Below are 25,068 nucleotides of genomic sequence, written 5' to 3' on the forward strand. Positions count from 1 at the left end.
GCCACCACCAGGACAAGTAGCATGTAGATGTCGGTAAGCCACCAGCCACGTGGCAAGGTATAGATTTATAGAAATGGGTTAATTTAAGATATAAGAACAGTTAGCAAGAAGCTTGCAATGGCCATACAGTTTATAAAAAATATAAGCGTCTGAGTGATTATTTTATATGTGGATTGTGGGACTGCGGGGCTTAGTGGAACCTGGAGAGAAGCCCTCCAGCAACAGGAAAGTTTCTTTGATCAAGGCACAGGAAAGCCCTAGTGTGTGTGTGTGTGTGTGTGTGTGTGTGTGTGTGTGTGTGTGTGTGTGTGTCTGTGTGTGTGCGCGCGTGCGCGTGTGTGCGTGCCCACTTAACAAAACAAAAACATTTAGTTCACCTCTAGTTTTTATGTTGTCTCTAACCATGGGCCCTTAACCAGGTCCACAGTAACAGATATAAACATATTCCTAGAGAGAATGCTCAACATCCAATCAGAAATTGTTATTCCTAAAACAGTCATGTGACTATTGTGTTAGTAAATATCTTTTGCTTAACAAATTAATATTGTAGTATGGAATGTCTAAAGCTGGGGAAGACCTCTCTCTCTCTCTCTCTCTCTCTCTCTCTCTCTCTCTCTCTCTCTCTCTCTCTCTTGCAACCAAAGTATGTGATGTCTTCATCAGTAGGCTCTTATCATCCAGTTCTGATGGGAAACAAATGGAAATGGCCATAATTTGTAGTTTTGGGGAGTCTCTGCACCTACCTGGACAACTCCTTCTAGGGAGGCATGTCACACTTCCCACTAGGATTTTCCATCTAATAACTCATGGCTTCTCAGGTCAGCATTATCTACTCATGCACAGGGTATCTGTTTACAGTCTTTCTATTAAATTCTATAATTTTCAATTAGATTATTAAGTGATGAGTTTCCATGTGGCTTCCTGATTTGACTAAGCCTCTCCATATATAACTCATTTTCTTCTCTACCTTTTCCTTTCCAAGAGCATGTGTTCTACCACCAATATTTATTTATTAAATTTAAATTTCAGCAAAATCAACAAAATGTAAACGTATATAATGTTTGAAAATATCAGCTTGGATATTTGTTTTCTAAATAGAATTTATAGAATGCTAGTTTTATAAATGCTAATTTTAATTCTTTCAATTACATGGTGAGCTTCAGTCATTGAGTTTATTTTTATATTAACTATTCAGTAATAATTCCTTGGCATTTTTATAGCTATATTGAGTTTATGCACTAATTAACTCTGACACTAAATTAATTGATGACTTACTAGTTTTCTAGGGCTTCAAAAACAAAGTGACAGGAACCAGGTATATTAAAACAGAAATGCATTATTAGGAGATAGACATTTCAAATTAAGGTGATAGCAAGCAGTGTTTCCTGAGAATGTTTTAGGGAATACTCTCTTCTAAATTTTCTTCTAACTTCTACTGAAAGACATTAAAACTCAGTGCTGTTTTTTTTATACAATATATTTTGAGCATGATTTTTCCATTTCCCAACTCTTCCTGGGTCCATCTACCCATCAAATTTATGTTCTTCCCACTCCATCACTCCCTCTCTCTAAAAAAAAAAAAAAAAAAAAAAGCCAAGAACCAAAAACCAAATGCATGAAAAAATATAATAAAAACAACAACAAATTTTCTTCTAAACAGGAGGGACATATTGGACTAAGTTCTTATATTAATCTGACATGACATCGTTAAATTATTGAAATGCACAAAACGAAATGTCTTCTGAGGGACAGAATTTGGCCTCTATATGACATATGCCATCTTAGTGAACTGCTGCATCAGGAGGGAGTTTAAAATAAAACCCAGAGACATGACTGTGGTCTCAGATACATTAAAAAAAAGTCTATGAACACTTTCAAAAGGCAAAGTTTGTAGAACTTGTAAAACTAAATGAATACCAATGTCCAAAGAAAATGATAATGTGTTCAAGTTAATATGAGATGTTGAAGAGGACCCAGAATGAAGATCAAAAGGATTTAAACAATGATCTCTAGAACTTGGTGGGATATCAAAGAAATAATTCTATAAACCAGGATGACTAGGTCTTGTTTATCCATCACTAATATTTAGATCTTACAAAGGAAAGAATGTTGTAGATTTTGCAAAGTTAAAAAGGGAGAGAGAGGGATGCTTGGTGCAGTAGAGCATGCCTGCAGCTCCAGATGAGGTAGGCAGAGCTCTGAGATCAGCTCAACACCCACCATCCACAGCTACACAGTGAGCTCAGGGCTACAAAAAGAAAAGGGCAAACAGAAATAAACCAAACAATAACATTCAAATGGTTTTTGTTTATTTTTGTTGTCTTTATCAAACAGTATTTTGAAACTGAGCATTAACCTAGAGATGAGATAAATAATTCAGATTTCTCTTATAAGTGAAAAATCAATATCTTTCAATCTTGAAAGCATATGTTTAAAGTATTATATTCTCAACCAAATGTCTTTTTCTAAAGAGAAGATGTTTCTGACCCTTTTTGTAACCTGCAATTCCAAAAGTGATATACAGAAATACCGTCTATCCTTAAAAAACCATTGCTTTCCTTGCATTTAGGGCATATAAAGGCCCCTGTCTTGTTTGTTAGTGAAAAGATGATCAGCATGCTCGTCTACTTTTTGTATAACAGTGTCAGAAGCACTTCATAGGAATTATTTGTTCTATTTATGGAAATGAAAAAATGACCTTTTTGATCAAGGTAACAAAATTAAATGCTGGATACAGATGAAAATATCATAAGAAAATGACAGACCACTGCTTCTCATGAATGTACATGCAAATATCTCTAATAAAATATAGCAAATCATATCTCAAATGTACACAGATACCAGTACATCATGATCACATAATTAGTCCTGGTATGCAAAGATAATTGAATATTTTTATAATCTATTAATATATCCAGCATTCTACCAGGTTAAAAGAGAAAATTGGTACAATTACACCAATAGATAGTGTAGGGGTTTGAATAAGTATGGCCCCCATAAACTCCTGTGTTTGAATGTTTGGCCAATAGACAGTGGCACTATTAGGAGGTGTGGCCTTGTTGGAGAAAGTATATCATTGTGGAGGCAGGCTTTGCAGTCTCATATATGCTCAAGCCACACCCAGCATGACAGTCTTCATTTCTGCTGCCTGTGGATCAATAGAACTCTCAGCTCCTTCTCCAGCACCATGTCTGCCTGTACATTGTCATGTTCCATCATGGTGATAATGAACTAAACCTCTGAAACTGTAAGCCAGCCCCAGTTAAATATTTTCTCTTATAATAGTTACCATGATCATGGTGTCTCTTCATAGCAATTGAAACCCTAACTAAGACAGACAGTAAATAACATTTGATAAAATCAAACACTATTTTATGATGCATATTCTAAACAAAATAGGAATAGAGAATTTCTTGACTTGATAGAATACATCTAAAAAACAAAAAATTCAAACTAATATTCTACTTAATGGTATGAGGATGTACATTCTCATCTTTGTTTGGACATTATAGCAGAAATTCTACTTGATGCAAGGAGAGATGACAGGAGTTTTATTTATTTGAAACAAAGAAATAACAAAATTGTTTTTGTTTGTGTGAGATATTTTTATATTTGGAATATACAAAAGAATAAATAAGAATCCTGGAGTTGTGAAGATATTATTAAAAGTTTACCAGATATTAGTATAATATTCTAAAGGTTATTTTTTCTAATAATCCACAATGAGCAAGTGGAATTTGAAATCATAAGTATAATATTATTCACATAAAATGTCAAGAAAATGAAACATTAGGTATAAAGATAACAAAATAGGTTCAATGTCTATATGAAGAAAACTGTAAAATTCAAATGAAGGAAATAAAAGAACTACAGGAGAGCTATTTCCTGTTCACAGAGAGAAGACTCAATATTGTTAACATACCACTTATTTACAACTTGCTCTAAAGAATAATTGCAATCCAATAAAAATTCCACATATTCGCTTTATGGATATTGTCAGGCAATTTGGAAGAGTCAAATACTATGAATGAAATATTGAAGACTATGAACAAAATCTTTAAGACGATAGAGCAGGCTGTAGTGGCTGGGAGGCCCAGCGAGGCGAATTTCCATGAATTTGGGCCTGGTTTGGTGTACAGAGCTACAGTGTAAAGTGCTGGCTCAAAAAAGTATAAATGCATACCAATTAAGATGGTGTCATACTAATGAAAGAACAGAGAAACAAATCAATAGAACAAAGCCAAATCAGTCATCAAAGACAGTGTCTCCAGTGAGTGGTGCTGGAGGTGGATGGGGCAAAGACCTCACACACTTGGGAGACTTTATTCAGTGTGGTTTTACATCTAAATATAAAAGGGAAACTGTAAAACTCCTAGAAAACATAGAAGAATTCTGCGCTACTTTTAGTACCAATCTTAATGGACACAGGACACATGAAAGATCTGACCAACTGGGCTTCACCAAAATTCATTATTTTTTATTTCTGAAAGATGATGTCCAAAAACTTAAAGACAAGCTACAGTGTGAGAGAAAATACTTGTAAGAGATGTGCCTACTTTAAGACCATTGTCCAAAGTATTCCAAAAATGCAAAAAAAAAAAAAAAGATCAGTAGTAAGAAAAGATTGTTTAGCAAGGTGTGAATGACAATAGCAACAAAAAAATGAGCAGATATTTTACTAAAGATTTGTAGGTGGAAGCAAGCATACTAAAACCTGCCCAACAGTGTGATCAAAAGGGGAAATATTAAAACTATAATGAAAGACTAATAGAAATGCATTTAAATGGTAAAAATAAAAACACTGACACCATCAAATGCCGAGAAAGCTGTGGGTCAACAGGCACTTGTGTTCCCTACCAGCAGTAAAGAACCGTGGGTCTACTCTAGACTAGTTCAACATTTTCTAACAAAGTAAAAATACTCAATGACACCATCTGGAAGTAAAGCTCAATAACATTTAGTTTAGTTAACTTTCCACCCCAAAGCTGGTCCTCGGATGTCTATAGCATCTCTGTTTATAACTGCTCAAATTTAGAAGCAAGTGGGATGCTCTTTAGTAGGATGAGTGGATAAGACTTACTTGAGAAATCATGATTTAGATAAGATGTAATAGATACATATTACTGAAATTTTATTTTAGGGCTAAAATCTGAGGAACTTATTCTTGAAAACCCTGGATGACTTCATTAAAGTAGACGGGCCTATATACTATGTTCTGAAAGTGAAGAAAAAAAAAAAACTTTTTTTTGAAAGCTAAGGGACCTGGAAAAGATGGGGACAAATGACTGCTGAAGAATCCCCAGTAGTGTTACTATTTTTACTCCAGTTTGATCCTTGGGAGTGTGCCAGACCATAACAAGGCAAGTTCCAGATTCTGATGAGCAGATACTCTTGTGTTGGCTTCAGTACCGTTTGCTGTCTGTCAACATCCATACCATCTTGTATTAGAGCAGCGTGTCAGACGTATAACTGCACTTGCCATGGAAACCAAGATTCCTCAGGAGATTCTCAACAGTGGGATGAAAACAACCTTGGATAGTCTACCCACATGAGAACTTTTCTTTCTGAGTCTTCTCTTTCTTCTTTGGCCAAAACAAGAAAATGCAGAAATAAACCCTGAAGGGGGCTGCTTTTTATTTTTGTTATTTTTTTTTACACTGTATATGAGCTTGATTCCATTTTCAATGTTGCTGTTGTTTAATACAAACTACTCTGCTTGTCATTTTTCCAACCAAGCAAATAACCACAGCAACAATAAAAGGAGGGGTAGGAAGCATATTAATACATTTTTTTTTGTTATTTGGCTCAAGGATAGTTAGAATGAGTTAAAAAAAAAAAAGACAAGGAGAAAATTAGGTCTGTGCCCACCCAGAACTGAAAGGCCTTCCTGAGTAATGCAAGCCCAGACTGAGACTAGAGGCTGTATGAGCTTAAACCCCAGAGATAACATGAAAATGGCCCCTGGGTGTCCTCTGAGACTGAGGATGTTCACTCAGAGTCCAAAAACTTAAGAACATATGTTTTACACGGGAGAAAGCCAACACACAAACTTTCCGGTAAGTACTACGAATACCATATGGAAAACTGATCCCATAAACTAAGAAGAAAAACATAATAAAGGAATGAGTTTTGAATCCCACTGTGCCAGTTAAGGGATATATTCCAGTCTTTTATCCTAACTTCCAGAAAATATGAGTCAATTGGAGTGAGGGGTCTGACAAGTATTTCAAGGACCTTTTCTAACTTTCTTTGCAAATCTTACACAACTGCCTGCATTGTCTTGTTACTTGCAAAAAAAAAAAAAAAGAAAGAAGAAGAAAGAAAGAAAAGAAACAAAACAAAACAAAAAACCTTGAGGAGAGAGAGAAAGAGAGGGAGAGAAACGGGGCAGAGGAAAAAAGAGAGAATGATAGAGACAGAGAAAGAGCTAAGACATATATTATTGGTTTTTTTGTATTATATAAAATTTTAGATTTCTGTTTTATTTTTCAAGTAATGCTCTTAGATGGTAGCAAATTTACTTTTTTTGCAGATAGCCTCAATAGGGATACCAAAGAGTGTTGTTTCTATTTAGGGAAGTATCCACTTATGGTACTAATTTTCTATCTATCTACTTATTTGTTTGTTTGTTTGCTTGCTTGCTTGCTTGCTTGCTTACTTTGTGTGTGCATGCCTGAGCATAATCCATGCCATTGTTTCTGTGTGGAGGTCAGAGGATAACTTGTGGGAGTTGGTTCTCTTCTACCATGTAGTTCTAGGGTTTGAACTCAGATTTTCAGGCTTGGTGGCAAGTACTGAACTATCTCCATGGCCCCAGAGTTTATAATTATTAAAGAAGATCAGATATCAAGAATCTGAACATAAACTACAAATAGTATGAACACATACAAAAGCAGTTTAAATTTCTTACTCTTAATTTCAACTTATGAACTAGTTATACTTTAATCAAATTTTGAATTATTCATGTTTTAATATTTAAAATATTACTTTATTCAGTTCAAGTATGTTTGTTTTTCTTGTCCTTTTCTGATGATTCTATCATTTCTTAGAGGACTATTTGTATACAATTTTGTATACTTACCGTTTTCAGGTTTTCTTCATCATTCTGGAAAAATAACTATCTGGATCAGAAGATTATGCCTGTATATCTAGTTTTATTTCTGCCCCTTCACTTTGTGAATATCATGTGTTGTGTATCAAAATTTATATTATATTTCTCATTGAGGTTCCCAAAGTATAAGAATAAGACAAATCTGAACTCAGAGAGAAAAGAACTGTGCTATCTTGAGCAGAAGTTAACAGAACGTTGAGGAAAGGGTACTGCATATTTAATCCATTCCTGAAAACTCATGGAGGGGAAGCTAGCCTGATTAGTACCACTGTCCTATTTGGTCCCAGTCTAAAGGCCTGAGAACCAAGATTGGGAATGGGACATTCCAATCAGTTTTAACGTATCAAAATGAAATAACCTAGAGCTCTCAAGCTCAACTGAAGTAGAAGTTGAGTCTTTCTAGTCTGACTCTTCAGTGGATTGAAAACTATCCACCCTCATGGCTGGGTATTCCTCATTGCATAATCTTAGCACTCATCTGTTAATCTCTCCATAGACCTTCATAGGCACACCCAGAAATGTGTTCTTGGGTGTCTGGAAACTCTTAACAATTTTTCCAAGGTGACGTGATCACTCTATACCCATCCATGAAGTGCAAGCAATTAAATTTCATTTCTTCATCATTTGGTGTTATCACTATTTTGTTCTAACCAAACTTAGCTTGCATTTCTTCATTGCTTTGTGATGGTGATTGATAAGTTATCAGGATAATCACTTAAATGACTAAGGAAGTCAGATACACCCACGAAAACACAGGCAATAGATAACTCCACAGCAGTAAACCCCAAAGAAGAGAAGTACACACACACTACCACCAAAAGATAACAGGAACTAACAATCACTGGTCATTAATATCCCTTAATATCAATGGATTTAATTCACCTATTAAAATACACAGGCTTACAGAATGGATATGAAAGCAGGACCCATCTTTCTGCTGCATACAAGAAACACACCTCAGTTTCAAAGATAGATACTACCTCAGAATAAAAGGCTGGGAAAAGTCTCTCCAATCAAATGGTTTTAAAAAGGCTTCTTGCTGTGGGTATTGCTTGGTAGTTTGACTCTAGAACTTTCCGATGTTAAAGCCTTCAAGAATGTCAGGTAGGGAAGAGAAATCAGTGAAAGAAGTTTCTACCTCTCCCTTCACAAAACATGAAAAACAGTTGTGGGTAATGATTACAAAGCTTAATAAATATTATTGTTAGCATCATGATTGAGAACTTGTCCTAACCAACTTAAGCCTATAAAGCTTGAGTTCATTTCATTTGCCTCTTTACTATGCATGCTATCAGTACATACTTTAGCTTTTGGCATTTTAATCAAACTATGTAGTTTTTTTATTATTAAAGCTTTTAAATATAAATGGACATTGAATTCCACATAATTTCTTTGTTTTCTTTTTTCCCAGTTTCACATAATTTCTTTTTTCTTTTTAATTTAATTAAAATCTATTTATTTATTTGACATATTTGTGTGAGTTCCTGAGGAGTTGAGAGGACAGCTTGCAGGAGTTGGGTCTTTCCTTCTACCCCGTGTAGTTGTTTTTATTTTTTTATTCTTTGCTCTTGAGGGGCCCACCACTCAGCTCCCAAATAAATACATAAAGACTTATTCTTACTTATAAATGGCCAGCCTTAGCTTGATTTGTTTCTAGCAAGCTTTTCTTAACTTAAATTATCCAATCTACCTTTTGCCTCTAGCCTTTTTCTTTTCTTTATTCTATATCCCTTTCTTTATTTCTTACTTCATGGCTGGTTGTGGGGCTGGGTGGCTGGCCTCTGGTGCCATCCTATCCTTCGCCTTTTCTCCCTCCTCCCTCTTCTCTCTTCTTCTATTTATCATCTCTGCTTTGCAGCCCAGCCTGCTTCTGTCTCCTGCCTAGTTATTTCAACGTGCCAAACCTGCACCAACGATGTGTATTTGCAACCATGTAATTTATCCCTTCCTCTTTTTAAATTGTTTTTATTCTTGAGTTTTTTCATGTGGTGTTTTTTTATCATGTTTTCCCTTAACGCAACTCCTCCTAGATCCTCCCTAATTCCTTACCTACCCTATTTGGTGTCCTCCCCCCATCTCTCTCTCTCAAAAATCCTCAAAAAAGACTAAAATCAAAATTAAGGTGAACAAGAAAAAGAGCAATTAGACAATAAAATAAAATAAAACAAAACAAAAAGTGCACAGCGCACACACACACACACACACACACACACACACACAGAGGGGGGGTAGGGGGGTAGGTGGAAGAGGAAGTGGGAGAGGGAGAGAGGGAGAGCCTGGCATGAGGTCTATCTTGGGGTATGGTTCATATACCTAGTTCTCTCCATTGGAGAATATTGGTTCCCCCTTTCCCAGCAGCTATCAGTTGCAAATAGCTTCTTGGTTAGGGATGAAACCCTGTCTCCAATTCCCCTTTCAGTGCTGGGACTGACAAAATAGACTCCCAAACCAACTCTAATCAAGAAGAGGTAGGGAAGGACGTTACATCCTCATTGAGGGAAAATCCACAAAAGGAACATCAAAATTCTAAACATCTATGCACCAAACACAAGGATACACAACTTCATAACTATCCACTTAGTCTTTCCATTTTACTTTAAAATCAGAGTCTAAATCACATTAAATAAATGGTCCACAGTTTATCAAGTTCTCCAAACGTACTATATTCGTATTAAAAAACTTAAAACAGATTTACTTATTTGCCTTTTCTAGTGTATGTGTATTCATGTTTGCCTGTACGAATACACACTACATGTATGCCTGGTGTCCCAGTAGGTCAGAAGAATGTGCTTGATTTGCTGGAAATCCAGTTACAGATGGGGGTGATCTGCCATATAGGTACTGGGAACTGAACCTGGGTCCTCTACAAAAACAGTGAATGCTCGTAACTGCTGAGCCATGTCTCCAACTCTTGCACTTAAAAGCTTGATGAATTTCAGTATGTAAAGACAATCTATTCTAGTCCAAATGAAATAAAAATGATAAATATTGCTGAATTAAGATTGATGTATTGGGAATACATTTTATTTATTAGGAATTAAGAAAATTTAAATACTACGTTTTATTTAATAACCACCTTAGGTAATCATAAAAACAACACAGGGATTGAAAATGCCTTTCCAGATTACCCAAAGATAATTGCAACTCAATTTATTTCCCTTTAATTGGGAACAGGTTTTAAAGAATTTACCAAATGAACTGGCTGTTTGTTTTTATTTATTGAAATTTAGTTAATAAATACATATAATAACATTTCAGAGTATGTTTGTTCCAGAATTATGGTGATTTTAAGGTGTATGAACAACTAAAACCATAGTTTTGCTTTCTTGTGTACTATGTATTGGTCAAATTTCCATAAAGAATAATAACTTAGTAACACGAATATGCTATGTTCTAGTGTAATTGGAGATCCAGTTACTTAAGAAAATGATGGTCTTTTGCCAAAATTAATTCTGGCAAGCAAGATTGGAATGATATATTAAATTCCAAGCCATAGAAACAGCACCTCAAAATAAGAAACTGATGATTCAAGGTTGGCAGGATCCCCTTTGCTTAATTTAAGAACAAGCTTAAAAGCTGGCCATGATGTTGGAGCACTAAGAATTCCTTCTTCCAGAATGTTCCCAGAGCTTCAAAATGTAATGGGAATATCAAAATGGTCGAGGAGAATTGCAATCTTGGGAGGTTGTTCAGAGATGCACTCCGAGTCCACCAATGAATGTGAACTGTACACGAAAATAACAGCAATTGTAAAAACATTTAGATAATTTATTTCTGAAAAATATTTTCTTGGCTCTTTCTTAAGTTTTAAAATGACATGTTTACTTTTTTATACCTGTTAATTATTTTATACTGTGTTAAGTACATAGATGAATTTTTAAAGATAACCACAATCCTTCCAAATTTGTGAATTCAAATCAATTTATTGATTCTTGTCCCTGTCACTTCACTCTTCTCCTGGTAACTTGGATGATGCTGGTTATCAGTTCATAATGTGAAATTGTAAGCCCCTTAATAAGACAGCAGTGCTCCTCAGCACAGTTCTAGGCTTTTAGGCATGAGGCACTTGAAAATTAAGTAGTACTGTTTCCTATGTGTTGTACATGAAGGGGGCAACTATGGTTTCCAATTGGTAACATCAGCTGTCTACTATATCTATTTTATTTCACAAGTTAGTAATTCAAGGGAAAATAAAAAGGTGAATGAATAAGTCAGTAGAAAAAAATGGTGAAATAATGTTTCTGTGAAGAGACACATTGGGAAAAATTGCAGAAGTGAGGAATCTTGTGGACATTAGCTTTGAGCATTTAAATGACCATCATTATTCTGCAATCATAGAATCTGAGTCACTGTAAGTCTCTCTCTGTCTCTGTCTCTGTTTCTCTCTCTCTCTCTCTCTCTCTCTCTCTCTCTCTCTCTGTGTGTGTGAGAGAGAGAGAGAGAGAGAGAGATGTATTTCTATAGTTTACTGCAAATTATCTAGGCCAACACTATATGCAAAAAAAATTTAAAAAGTGACTAACTGTATATGGTGAGATTTTTTTAAATATGGTTTAACCTAAGAAAATGTTCTTTTGTTGTAGAATGTGAATGATGAGCCTCCTGTATGCACACCACCACATTTAGAAATTCGGATTTATGCCACCTTTAGGGGCCCTTTCACTCGCCTCAATTGCTTAGACAAGGATTCTCCACAGGATCATCTAAGCTATTCAATCATAGGAGGTAAAGCATGTGAATTCAAATTGGTTACTTCCATGCTGTTCCATGAGATTCTCATGTCAGATACTTTGTAACTGTTGGGAACATTTCACAAAATATATTTTAAACAAAAACTTAAGCAAGCAAATGGAAATAAGCATTCATAATAGAGTTTCCATTATTTTATTACCTCATCCTTCTTAGGAAACTCAAATAATCAATTCACACTTTGGAGAGAAGGTGCTGAGTCTCCATTTCTGGCCACTGGACAGAATTTCCAGTATGATCTATTTCAAGGAATTCAAGATGTAGTGACGTTCCAGTTACTTATTGAAGTCACTGATGAATTGGGTGAGAATGCAGCCACTCAGCTGACGGCCACTACTACAGTCATAATTCATGTGCTTCCCTGGACCACAACACAGCCAACTTCTTCCAGAAAAACAGTTCCAACTTCAGTAAGTAACAATGATAACCTGTAATTCTGAAGGAGTTTGAATTAGTCACACTCATAGAAAGTTCTTGAGAACTCTCACAGGAATTACCCCATTGTTTTGGCACTGAAAGACATTAAATGAAAGTTACTTTAATATAGTTGAATTCTCAACAGCACAATAAGAGGTAACTATTATAGCTGCTAGCCAGCAGTGTCAAAGTGAAACAATCATATCAACCATAATCATTTTTTGTTTTCTTTGCTATTTAGAATTCCTAGTAAAACTGTTCATTTTAAAAAAAGATTTATTTATTTATTTTGTGTACATTGGGGGTTTTCCTGCATGTATGTCTGTATGAGTGTTTCAGATCCCCTGGCACTGAGAGTTGTGAGCTGCCATGTCGATGCTGGGAATTGAACCCTTGTCCTTTTGAAAGATCACCCAGTGCTCTTAACCACTGAGCTATCTCTCCAGCCCCAGTTCTGTTCATTCTTATCATAGTGTGTTTCTTCTTTTTAAATTAATACTCAGGAATAATTTATTATGTAAATGTTATTTTATACTTAGAAAACATATTTGGCTGCTTTCTATTTTAAGAACCATTATTGGTTAGGATTGGAACACATGCATTTTGAAGAAACATAAGCATTCATTCCTTAACACATTTAACTTAGTAAGTTTAGTATAGTTTATAACTACTACACAGTGTCAAATTATGGTACACTTTTTTCAATAGTTGTGGCTGAAAATAAGGTGAAGTCTTCCTCCATTGTAGAGGAAAATAAAAATGCAGTTTTTAAGAAAAATTATTCATATGTTCATGTAGAGAAGAGAGAACTTTTCAAGGAATCGGTATCAGTTATCACAGGAAGAATATAGTAAACTACAAGGAAGTGATTGTACAAGCTCTTTTCTCTTTCAGGACAAAAAGGGTTGGAGGGATAGCTTTGTAAGAAAGAAGAAGTTTGTACTTAGTAGATATGGAAACTATTGGAACATGGGTTATCTTGAGACTGAGCGGGCTGGAATTAGGAAAGACCTGAATTTAAAATCATTTCACAGCAAACAGGACAAATCCAGAGTGTTTGGTAGATTTTAATAATATTCAAGCAAAGAAAAAATGATGGTGTAGTAAAACTGATTTTTGTATGACTTAAGTCAAGTTTAAGCAACCAAGTCCCTATGCAGATCTATGACCTCACTAACATATCTTTGATGCTTTCTATTCTCTATGTAACAATGCTAATCCAAAGAGACATACTTGAAATAAAATAGTCATTTGCTGAATAAGTTACAGAAAATATCCCATTTCTTGACTTCATAGTTAAGTTTTTGCCTTAGATATAGAAAAACATAATAATACAAATTTTAATATTCTAAATCTAAAGAAAATAAATGGAATTTTGATGCTACAGTACTGAACTTCTCCCAATTGTTTAATGAAGTGATGTGCTTTATTAAAGCATTAGTGTTTAACAGCCTGAATTTTCCCTCCCATACAACCGTCATAAATGAACTGGTTTTGCTTGCTTTGTCTTCGGCTTCAGGGATTCTAGTCATACATTTGATTCGGTCAAACTCCATCATTTATGATTTCAAATATGAATATTCTTCTGGTCATCAGCAATTAGTTTTTAACCTCTCTACTCATCTCAGGGTATATATTCATAGATTTTCACATTTATGGAGTCCCTTTTGTCTGGCAAACAATACAAAAGACCCATCTTGTTGGTAATGTGGCCAGATGTCAGAGTCACATTCCAAAGAGTTAAGATGCATTGTTTCTCCTTCCTGGGTCAATGTGAACCTCACTTGTACATTCTGAGTTCTTCTCCTCTAATGGATCCTGCTCCTCTGTGAGAGATTATTTTAGCCTACATTGTTATTGCAGGTAAATACATCCCTCACAACTTACACCCAAATTTCTGCCTTCCAAATGGCTGAAAGCAAAATCTAGCAAAGCAGAAGCCATTATAGTAGAGTGTAATAGGTAAAATAAACAAGTTCTGCACCAAAATGTACAAGGATTTTTTTTTTATTTATAGTAGAACTAAGTGGTATTGTAATCCATATACTTTGCTTGGCAATGCACATTAGGCTTTCTAAACGAGCCAGGACGATTAAAGCTGTTTGGAAATGATTACCAACTTGTGACCTGCAGAGTCATTTCCACTAAGTAAGTGATTTTCCCTACAAGCCATATCAGTGTTAATGTTTGTATGTGTACTTACACAATACACAGACTCCACAGGGAGATATGTGTACTTCTCTTTACAGAAAAAAATGTTACCAAACCAGAAATGACCTTACGAGCTCTGTAGTTCATCGTGTTTATTATAGAGGAAGAAAAAAATGCTACTCAGACAATTCTTTCTGGTGATATTTTATCTGTGTACCCCAATAAAACTTATAAATTCCTGAATAGCATTGTAAATAAAAAACCCAGAACCAGATATTGGGGTTAAAACCTGAGAGGGAATATGAAAAGCCATAGCCAACGTCACCTTACCAGATGCCCCAGTCTCCAAAAAGATCTACTTTCTGTATACCCATGCCTATATGCCTTTCTGTTTTGCCATATCATTTCCTCTCTCTGCACAACTGTTCTGCCATATCATTTCCTCTCTCTCACTTCCTGTCTGTCTGTACAGACATCCAGACCTCTATGGTTAGTGCTGGGATTAAAGGCATGTGTTGCTATGCCTGGCTCTGTTCCCGGTGTGGCCTTGAACTTATAGAGATCTGGATGGATCTCTGCCTCCTGAATGCTAGGTTTAAGGCATGTGCTACCATTGCCTGATTTCTATGTTTAATATAGTGGCTGGCTTTTCCGTCTGATCTCCAGATAAGCCTTATTGGGGTATACAAATAAAATATCACCACATTTCTCCTTTTTGTCTGAAATAAAAAGTTATAATTAATATAAGAAAAACTATATACAATAAGTACAATAACTATATACAATATATACAAACAATAAATACATCACCAATGTCTATTCCATTTGCATTTGACAAATTCAGAGAAAATATTCCATTATCTATCCTATTTTGGTGAGTCCAAAATGCACCTAATTCACTTTATCCTAACTTGTATTACCAACCGAAAAACTATCTTTTGATGTCTTTCAAACCTATACACTTTATACTTCGTTAGTGAGTTTCTTTTCTAAATTTCTTAACAAGGAAAACTATAACTATCTAATCTTTAACTCCCTCAGAGACCTGAGAAGAGAATAATATTACCTAGTAAAACAGGAAGTGCAAACAAATGACTTCCAAAAATTTTGAGAAATGACCAAAACAGCTGACTGCCTCGACAGTCACCCGAGGTTTCTCTGCAATGTTGGGGCATCATCTTCAGCCTACAGGCTTACCATATCTGACAGACTAATCTGTGAAGCAGGACTTCCTAAAGAGCCTTCCTACCTTGTGTTGGCAAGGATAGGCAGTTCTTTGTTTTGTGTCCTGCTTGTCTATTTTAGACAGCATACTGTCAGCAGTTGATGCAAGGGCATTTTCTTGCCTAGTGACTGACTAACTTTTGCCACAGTGAAAGTAAACTCCATGTGGAGTTTCTTCAATATCCATCATTTTCTCTGAAGTAGATTGGTGCTGCCAGGAGCAGACTTGTCTCATAGTCATAAAAAAAGAAAAAAAATCTATGTTATTAAAACATCTTAAATGCCATATTCTGCAGATCTCTGAAGTATTTGAAGATGACCTGTATAGCTAAAATATATCTCTGCTTGAACTTGAAAATATACCTAATATGACTATTAGTTCGATTATAATGATTAACTACTAACTTATTTCTTTATATTGTAATTAGTTGGTAATAATAACTTTCAAGGATTAGCAAACTGCATTATATTTTAAATGAATTGTATAGGCACAATACCTTGAACAAGATAAAAAATATACATACAATATATTCTAATAAAATCAATCTCAAATTGGTATCAATATACATGATTTGTATACAATATACAAAAATCCAATCCAATGTAAAATATTTAAAACTAGTAGTTGCCTTTTAAAAATAGATTCAATAATCTACCTTTTCATCTTATCATATTCATATTCTCCCTTTTTTGTTTTCAGAGTACATTCAATGATCTACTCTTTATTCTATTATTTCTATATCTTTTTTCCAGAGTAGTTTCAATAATCTGCCTCTTATCTATATCTTCTTTTTTCTTTTTTTCAAACAATAACCTTAAATCTGATCTCCTTTGATTAGCCTTTTTCCTGTTACAATAACAACTTGTAACCAACTATCCTAAAGAATGACAATTATCCAAAACCCATCAAAAAACCAAAAACAACCCATCCCACCTCTTGGGAATGTTGGTGTCATGTTCTGAAAATTACTTCCTGCTGTTTGGGGGCAAACGCATCTTTAGGGGATCCAGAAAAGAAAAAAATTAAATTAAATGTCAAGTTCTGGGAGAGGTAGTTGTTTCATTTGTTGCCCAGCCTCTACATAATGCAAAGGTGCAGGTCCTTGCTCGAGTAGTCTGTGAGGCTGGATCATCTCAGCCAGCCATCTTGAAATTGTCCTGAGCAGTTTGTATTCCAAAGCAGATCTTTGGGTGGTGTTTGGAAGCTTAGTGGTATTTTCATTGTCCATGTGGAATCGTCAGTTGTGGGGCCCAATCATCTTTTTTGATTTTTTCAAATTTGCTGTTATGCATGGTCATGATTCCCTGCAGAAAACTGATAGAGACTAAAACACAAAAACATGTACAGGCAGGTAGATGAAGCCTTTTTTTTTCTAGAATTATTTAGTACTCTATATGACCATTAATATCATGACAAAAGTTTAAAATATATATAAATCTTATAAATTTTGATATAAAATTCATACCTTAAGTAAAATTTTAAAGAATCAAAATAGAACCAAAGAATTGAGATTAGTGGCAATAGAATATCCCTTAAATTTGGTTTTCTTCTGTCCCATATCAGATGGCTCTTCTGACATGATACAGAAATTTTGCTTTTTCTTTTAACAAGCCTGCTTGAGTTTAGAGCAATTTTCCAACTTCAAAGCCAGCTTTAATTTTTAGTTGAACTGGGACTACATAAAGACCATCTGTGTTAAGTGTCTGTAGAGAAGAGCAGAAACAAACATTTAGGAAGACATATGAAATTTTATAAGTGATATACCAGTAGGCCAATTTACTCTTTTTCTTGGGACATTTTTTTTTCTAGATGATTTGTTCTTTTTCTTCAGATGTATCATTTGTCCAGTGTTCTTTAGATCCTTAGCCTTCATTCTCCTAAAAGACAAAAACAAAAACCCTTCCCCAACCCTAACTTTTGGGAGGTGCCCCTTTGACAAGTTATATCTGACCAAATGAAGAGCATTTTTTAGTTGTATAAATCAATTTAAATTGAATAGTCATACCCGTTGATGAACTATCATCTCTTCTCATTAAGAGGTCTCTCTTGTTCATATCAATTTTGATGGTACCCATAGCTTTTCTTCTCCTGTAGAAACAAAAGTAAAACCTCATCCTTACTATAATATATATCCTGTTTTCCATTCTGAGGTCAGCACATCTTTGAAGTATATAGGCATTTTAATTCTGTAGTGTTTTCTATTATCCAATATCTTGCCACAGCTGTTGTTCCTTTCTTATTAGCACTGAGAAAATTCAAAGTTAATGCAACATTATGTAATCTATTTCTAGGGGTTTTTCTTACCCCTTTCTGTTTTATTTAGCATATCCTTTAGAGTTAGATTTGATCTTTCTATGACTGCTTGGCCTATAGGATTGTGTGGTATACCTGTAATATGCTTTATATTGTAAAAAACAAAAAAATTATTTCATTTTACCAGAGACACATGCTGGAGCATTGTCAGTTTTAATTTGTGCAGATATACCCACGATGGCCATAACTTCTAGCAAACACACGATTACAGAATCAGCCTTTTTGGAACTCAGAGCAGTTGTCCACTGAAATCCTGAATACATATTAATGGTGTGTTTTACATATTTCAATTTTCCAAATTCTGCAAAATGATACACATTCATCTGCCAGATTTCATTGCTCTGAGTACCCTTTGGGTTACATCCTGCTGGTAGTGGAGTATGATTGTTAAAAGAACAAGTAGGACATTTCCTTATAATTTTCTTGGCTTGTTGCCAGGTTATGGAAAAATCCTTTTTTAAACCTTCACTGTTAACGTGATGGGTTTTGTTTTTTTTGTTTTTTGGTTTTTTTTTTGAAAATCTGAGACCTTCAGCACATTTCCTATCAATAGTTTATTGATCTCATCATTACTTTGTGCTAGAGGTCCTGGCAGACCCATATGAAATTGGATGTGAGTTATATATAAGGGATGATTCCTATTCCTGATTATATCTTGTAACTGAATAAATAACAAAGTTAATTCTGACTCATCAGGGATAAATTCTGCAGTTTCATTATATAAGACCACTCTTATAGCATACTGAGAATCAGTAATTATGTTGAGTGATTCTGAAAAAATCCATTAGTACCTTTAGGATAGCATATAATACAGATTTTTGAACTGAATTATAAGGACTTTGAACCACTTTACTTAAATTTTCTGACTTGTAGCTTGCCTTTCCTTGTTTGTTTGCATCTGTATAAAATGTACAGGCTCCAGATATTAGTGTTCCCCAAACAATGCAGGGCAGGATCCAATCAGTTCTCTTTATAAGTTGAATTCTATCGCTTTTGGGATATTTGCTGTTAATCTCTCATAAAAAAATTACTGTAAGCTCTTTGCCAAGGTTCACTTTCTCCCCATAATTTGTCAATGTCATCCTTATTTAAAAGTACTACAATTTCTGTTGGGTCTATTCCTGATAATTGACAAAGTCTCAATTATTCTTTTACAATCAACTCAGGCATCTTTTCCACCTAAGTTTTTAATTTTTTACTCTGTTTATTTGGTAGAAATATCTATTCCAATATAATATCTTCCCTCTGCTGTTTATTTGGTAGAAATATCTATTCCAATATAATATCTTCCCTCTGCACTGAAATTCCTGTAGGAGAATGCTTAGAGGGTAAAATAACCAAAGTGCAATCAAACTTTGGATCCACACGATTGACATGTATTTTCTTTCCACCAAAGCCAATTCTCTCTAGCTTCCACTGATAATTCTCTTGGACTATTTAAGTCCTTGTCACCCTCTCAGGTTTTGAAAAAATTACTCAGTTTTACGCCAACAATAATCCATATATGGGAAATGTCTCCGAATAATCTTTGAAAATCATTAAGAGTTTGTAATCGATTTCTCCTAATTTGCACTTTTTGGGGTCTAATTTTTTTGTAGAACTATTTTATATCCTAAATAATTAACAGAATATTCTCTTTGCATTTTTTCAGGAGCAATTTGTAATCCCCAACAAGGCAAAATTTTCTTTACTTCTTCAAACATTCTTTCTAAGGTATTTGCATTTCAATCAGCTAGTAAAATATCATCCATGCAATGATAAATTATAGATCCAGGAAATTTTTTTTATGTATTTCTTCCAATGGCTGTCATCCAAAATGTTGGCACAGGGATGGGCTATTTAACATTCCCTCTGGAAGAACCCTCCATTGATATCTCTTAACCAGCTGAGAATTATTTATGGTAGGCACCATGAAGGCAAATCTTTCTCTGTCTTTTTCTTGTAAGGGTATTGAAAAGAAACAGTCTTTTAAACTGACAGCTATAAGAGGCCATCCTTTAGGTAACAGAGTAGGCAAAGGAATTTCAGATTGTAGAGAGCCCATTGGCTGAATTGCCTTGTCAATTGCTCTTAGGTCTATTACCATTCTCCACTTATCAGATTTCTTTTTGGTAACAAATACAGGAGAATTCGTAGGGCTGGTTGATTCTTCAATATGCTGAGCATTTAACTGTTCTTGTACCAACTCTCCTAAAGCTTTGAATTTCTCTGTTGTTAAAGGCCATTAATGAACCCATACAGGCTTATCTATTAACAATTTTAGAGTAGAGCTGTTGGTGGAGTTCTTGTGCCCTGTTCTTGTACAATCTGGGTGGCTGATGACTGTTCTTTATAATATCTTCTAATATTTCTCTCAGAAACATGTTAGTTTATGGTTTATTTCTGATGTTGGAGGAATGTTAATCTGGGTATTCCATTGTTGTAATAGATCATGGTTCCATAAATTCATAGCTATATTAACCACATATGGCTTTAATTTTCTTCTTTGTCCTTATGGCTCTATAAATTTGACCCATTTGGAACTTTGTTTCACCTGAGATAATGTTCCAATCCCTAACAGCTGAACATTTACCTCCTAAAGAGGTCAGTTTGGATGCCAAGATTTTGGTGCAATTATTGTGATGTCTGCACCTGTATTTACAAGAGCCTCTATGAGAATGTCATTTATTGATATTTTTAAATTTGGCCCTTGTTCACTTATAGAAGTTTGCCAAAAAGTGCTTTATGGTTTCTACTGAATTTTCTGTTCTCTTTGCTATAGCTGTTCTATCACCCTGAGCAGCATGGTTTATGACAATAGGCATTTGGTTATTTAATTGCTCTGAGAAAGGGTTGCTTCTATGATGGCAGGAAAGAACTGAACTGAATTTGCCATGAGGGCCTGCGAGAGGCCCCTCAGGGAGTTTCCTGATGGCAAAGGCAAAGGATTATTTTGTCTTTTGTTGATCTACATTCATTAGTCCAATGTTTGCCTTTCTCACACCTTCTGCATAATCCAGAAGGGAAGGTGCCTCTGATGCCAATGTTCCGTGAAGAAACATTGTTTCTATGAATGCTCTGTTTATAGTCCCTCTTTAGGTGCCTTGTTTACCACAATTAAAGCATCTGACATTATTTTTCTTCAATCCTCTTGAAATTACCTTTCCTATTCACATATCATCATGGTCATGAGATTCAATAATAATTGTATCCTGGATCCATTCCTCCAAGGGTGCTGATCTTGCCTTTAACTTTCTGATTACCCTTTTGCATTATGAGTTAGCATTCTCAAAAGCCAGAGATTCAATTATTATCTGTCTGGCTTCTGAACTTGGTATCATTCTATTTACTGCTGAAGACAGCTTTTGCAAGAAATTTGTGAAGGTTCCTTGTAGGCCCTGTATAACTTTCATAAATGACTGTTTTCTTCCCTGCTTCTTCAGTTATGCCCCACACATTCATGGCTACCGTGCAGCATAGAATTAGAATGTGGTCATCATATAAAGATTGTCTTTGTATATCAGTGTAATTACCTTCTCCAATAATTTGATCCTGGGAAATTTCCACACCTCTAGGCCTACATCATTGTTCTATAGTTTTAGCCTCCTCTTTCAACCCAGTTCTCCACTGTAATTATGGCCCAGCCTCTAGGACTACTGTAGCCAAATCTTTCCAGTCCTGAAGGATAATTCTATTACAACTTGACCAAGGGTTTAACATCTGCTTTACAAATGGAGAATGCGTACCATATGATACTATAGCTTCTTTAAGTCTCCTCAAATCCAACATTTCCACAGGAGTCCAGTTAGCTCCTACACAGCCTTGAGCATTTGGCTGTCCCTGTAAGGTTACAAGGTAGATTAATGTTTGCTGTCTGGTAACCTTAGTCTGTGTCTCTGTCTCTGTAACTGTATAATTCAGTGCTTAGATAAGTTCACCTTTAAATTCTTCTGTGGGGGTCTTAATTTCTGTATAATTTGTTTAAACAAGTTTTTCTAAAACTTTTATCTTGGCACTCAAATTGACCAAACTTTTTAATACTAAAATAAAAATGATAAAACAATTAAAATTCATAATTGATGTTATGTAAATCCCATCAACATTAATTATCCTCTCATTTAATTGTTCCTTTTTCAGACCACCTAATATTTATCAAACAGAGACCAAGTTCTCTCCATTGTAAAAATGTTTACCATTTTTTAGTGTGGAAAAAAATTCTATTTTAACTCATTTCTCTCTTTAAGATATCTTAATTGACTCACCAAGTCTGCCTACCGAGTGGAACAGTAGAAGTTTGAGGGAGTTTCAACTACCTAGTGTGTGGTAGCAGTCTGAGATGGGAATCCAGAGAGAACCTACTACCCACCAGGAGAGAAAAAAAAAACAAAGAGACTCTGGCCCATGTCATGTGGAGATTCAGCCACGTGAAGCTCTAGCCTGAGCTGGGGGCCTTTAAGGCCACAAGGGGCTTTTCATCCAGCTGTGTGCAGCTCAGGCCTGAGCCCCAGACAAGTGACATTTTAGTGAATTCTTGCCACAAATGTTGGGCTGCTAGATATAACATGAATTGCTAAATGGTCATATAAATGGAAAACCTGGAGCCAGGTATTGGAGTTAATACCTGAGAGATCAGAGGAATAGGAAAAGGCACAGCCAACTTCACCCTACCAGTCCAAAAAGACTTACTTCCTGTATACCCACTCCTATATGTCTTTCTGTTCTGCCATCTCATTAATGTTGTGCTATTTTATCTGTGTACCCCAATAAGGCTTATCTGAGGATCAGAGGAAAAAGACAGCGACTATGTTAAATATAGAAGTCAAGCAATGGTAGCACATGCCTTTAATCCTAGCATTTGGGAGGCAGAGATCCATCTAGATCTCTGTGAGTTCAAAGCCACACTGGGGAACAGAGCCAGGGTGACACACATCTTTAATTCCAGCACTAACCATAGAGGTCTGGAAGTCTGTACAGATAGGAAGTGATGTAGCTGGGTGAAGAGAGGAAATGAGATGGCAGAACAGAAAGGCACATAAGAGTGGGTATACAGGAAGTAAGTCTTTTCGGAGACTAGGGCATCTGGTAAGGTGACGTTGGATGTGGCTTTTCATATTCCTCTGAACTCTAAGGTTTTGACTCCAGTATCTGGCTCTAGGTTTTTTATTTAAAAGACCATTTAGCAATTTGTGTTACATAACTTCAATATGCTTGCTTCAGAGTGAGTAGGCATATATACAAAAGAATTCATGTTATAAAATAGTTTTTAAAAATAGAGTAGCTACTATTTAATTTAAAGGTATGATATAATTATTAGAAAAAATTCACCCATATCTTTATCTGTTTATTCACTCAAGCAAACTTCGGGCTGTTAGCATACAATATTGAATGATTTAAAGAAAAATAGATAAAGATTTGACTAGAAATGACTACAATAATAGAAAGTTGTGTTCAGAATTGTAGCAGGCTCTTAAGGAAACATTTTGAAACATGTGCCAACCTAAGGAATATTGGCATTTTTTTCCTTTATGGATAGTCTACAGAGGAGTGATAAGATACTTATATTATATACAATGTTTCTATGTTTGGTAGTTTTAATAAAGGCACACACAATATTATATAAATATTGGCAGATTATGGAAGAAATGCCCACAATTACAATTAGTCACTTATAGTAAAAATCTAGATAAAGGAGACTGGAAGATAAGACCTTTGTGTAGAAATGCTTTGCCATATCTGAAATATATTTATGAAATAATTTTTTCATGCATTTACTAGAAACAGGTCAAAGAATATGAATATAATATATCATTGGGAAAACAATTTCTTTTAGGACTTAGCATTTATTGTTATAAGCTATATCTTATTATTATTATGAAGCAGATCTTTCTACTTAGGGACTTGTTATTAGATATGAAAACTTAAAAACATTTCTAAGTGGTCAAAGTATACTGCCAGAATTTTATCTGCTTCTAAAACACAACTACAAAAACCCATTATAAAAATAGAACATTCTTAAAACCAAATTGTTAACAATGTCTGCCTGGGAGTTTTAGAGAAATGAAGTTAATGATAAAAAGCTTAAAACAATTAAATTTTATTCAATTATATTATAAATACTATAGGGTACATATTTAGCCTGAAACATTGTAAATGCAGAGAGAGAGAGAGAGAGAGAGAGAGAGAGAGAGAGAGAGAGAGAGAGAGAAGCAAAAGTTCCTTGTAATTTTTGTAAAAATATATAGGGTATCTCAGAAATCACAATCTCCTGAAGACATTCCACAGACTTTTGCATATTTTACAGTGCCAAGTATGGTACAAGTATGGTCAAAGGACCACTGCCATATGTTATAGGGAAAGTATGTGACACTTTTTAGCTGAGAAAGGTGGGGGTTTGTTAACTGTTTCAGGATCTGATGCAATCTCTCTTCCCTCTAATGCAGAACAATGCATGCATGTGCACAATTTTATATTTCATTTCAGAGACTTGTAAAAAAAACACCCATGGAATCCAGAATAAAAACCCATGACTAAAAGCAGGAGTAGATCCCTGCCTCTGAATTTGTAAAAAGAAAAAAATGTTTTCATACACAAATCTATGCCCCTTGTACAAAGTGAACAAAGAAGCCACTGAGAACACTATAAATACACCTGAAATGTGGTGACACTTGGCAAGATAGACATCAAAATAAGAAGACAATTCCTGAAAGAAATGAAGTAAGATGGGATTGCTTTAACTACAGAACAGCTTAGTTAAAAGGCTAGTAACAAAGCAGCCCAACCACGGACTGATGAAAATAAACAGAACTGTTGTAAAGACTCTGGTGATCACCCCGTACCTCCTCAATCAGAGCCTTCTCAGAGCAGGTAGAGAAGAAGAGAGACACTAAGTCATCTTTCAAGAAATGAATTAAATATTTCAACTTAAATGTATGTTGTCTAAAGAGACAATGAGGTAACTGGCTAGACACTGTTTCCTGCAAATACAATTCCCCAGAGGAATCATGAATCAAAATTCCAGAGACTGTGTGCAGCAAATTGAGACCATAATAAAAATTCCAGGACTAATGTCTATTTTGACAGTAGAAATGATGGAAGAAACTTTAAATCATCTTTATTTGTAACT

The 25,068-nt window shown here is 35.1% G+C and overlaps 1 protein-coding gene across 3 annotated transcripts in view; it reads left to right on the top strand.

Annotated features, from left to right (window-relative positions):
- LOC121828194 (cadherin-related family member 4-like) overlaps nt 1-25,068 on the top strand; it is a 99,070-nt gene that overhangs the window by 57,965 nt on the left and 16,037 nt on the right. For all 3 annotated transcript variants that reach the window (XM_076566039.1, XM_076566038.1, XM_076566037.1), the window contains 2 exons: nt 11,695-11,836; nt 12,017-12,270. In XM_076566039.1, coding sequence (XP_076422154.1) covers nt 11,695-11,836; nt 12,017-12,270 — 396 coding nt within the window. The remainder of the gene's footprint in view (nt 1-11,694; nt 11,837-12,016; nt 12,271-25,068) is intronic.

The sequence above is a fragment of the Peromyscus maniculatus genome, chromosome 3 (genome assembly GCF_049852395.1).
Source record: "Peromyscus maniculatus bairdii isolate BWxNUB_F1_BW_parent chromosome 3, HU_Pman_BW_mat_3.1, whole genome shotgun sequence".
NCBI classification, from domain to species: domain Eukaryota; kingdom Metazoa; phylum Chordata; class Mammalia; order Rodentia; family Cricetidae; genus Peromyscus; species Peromyscus maniculatus.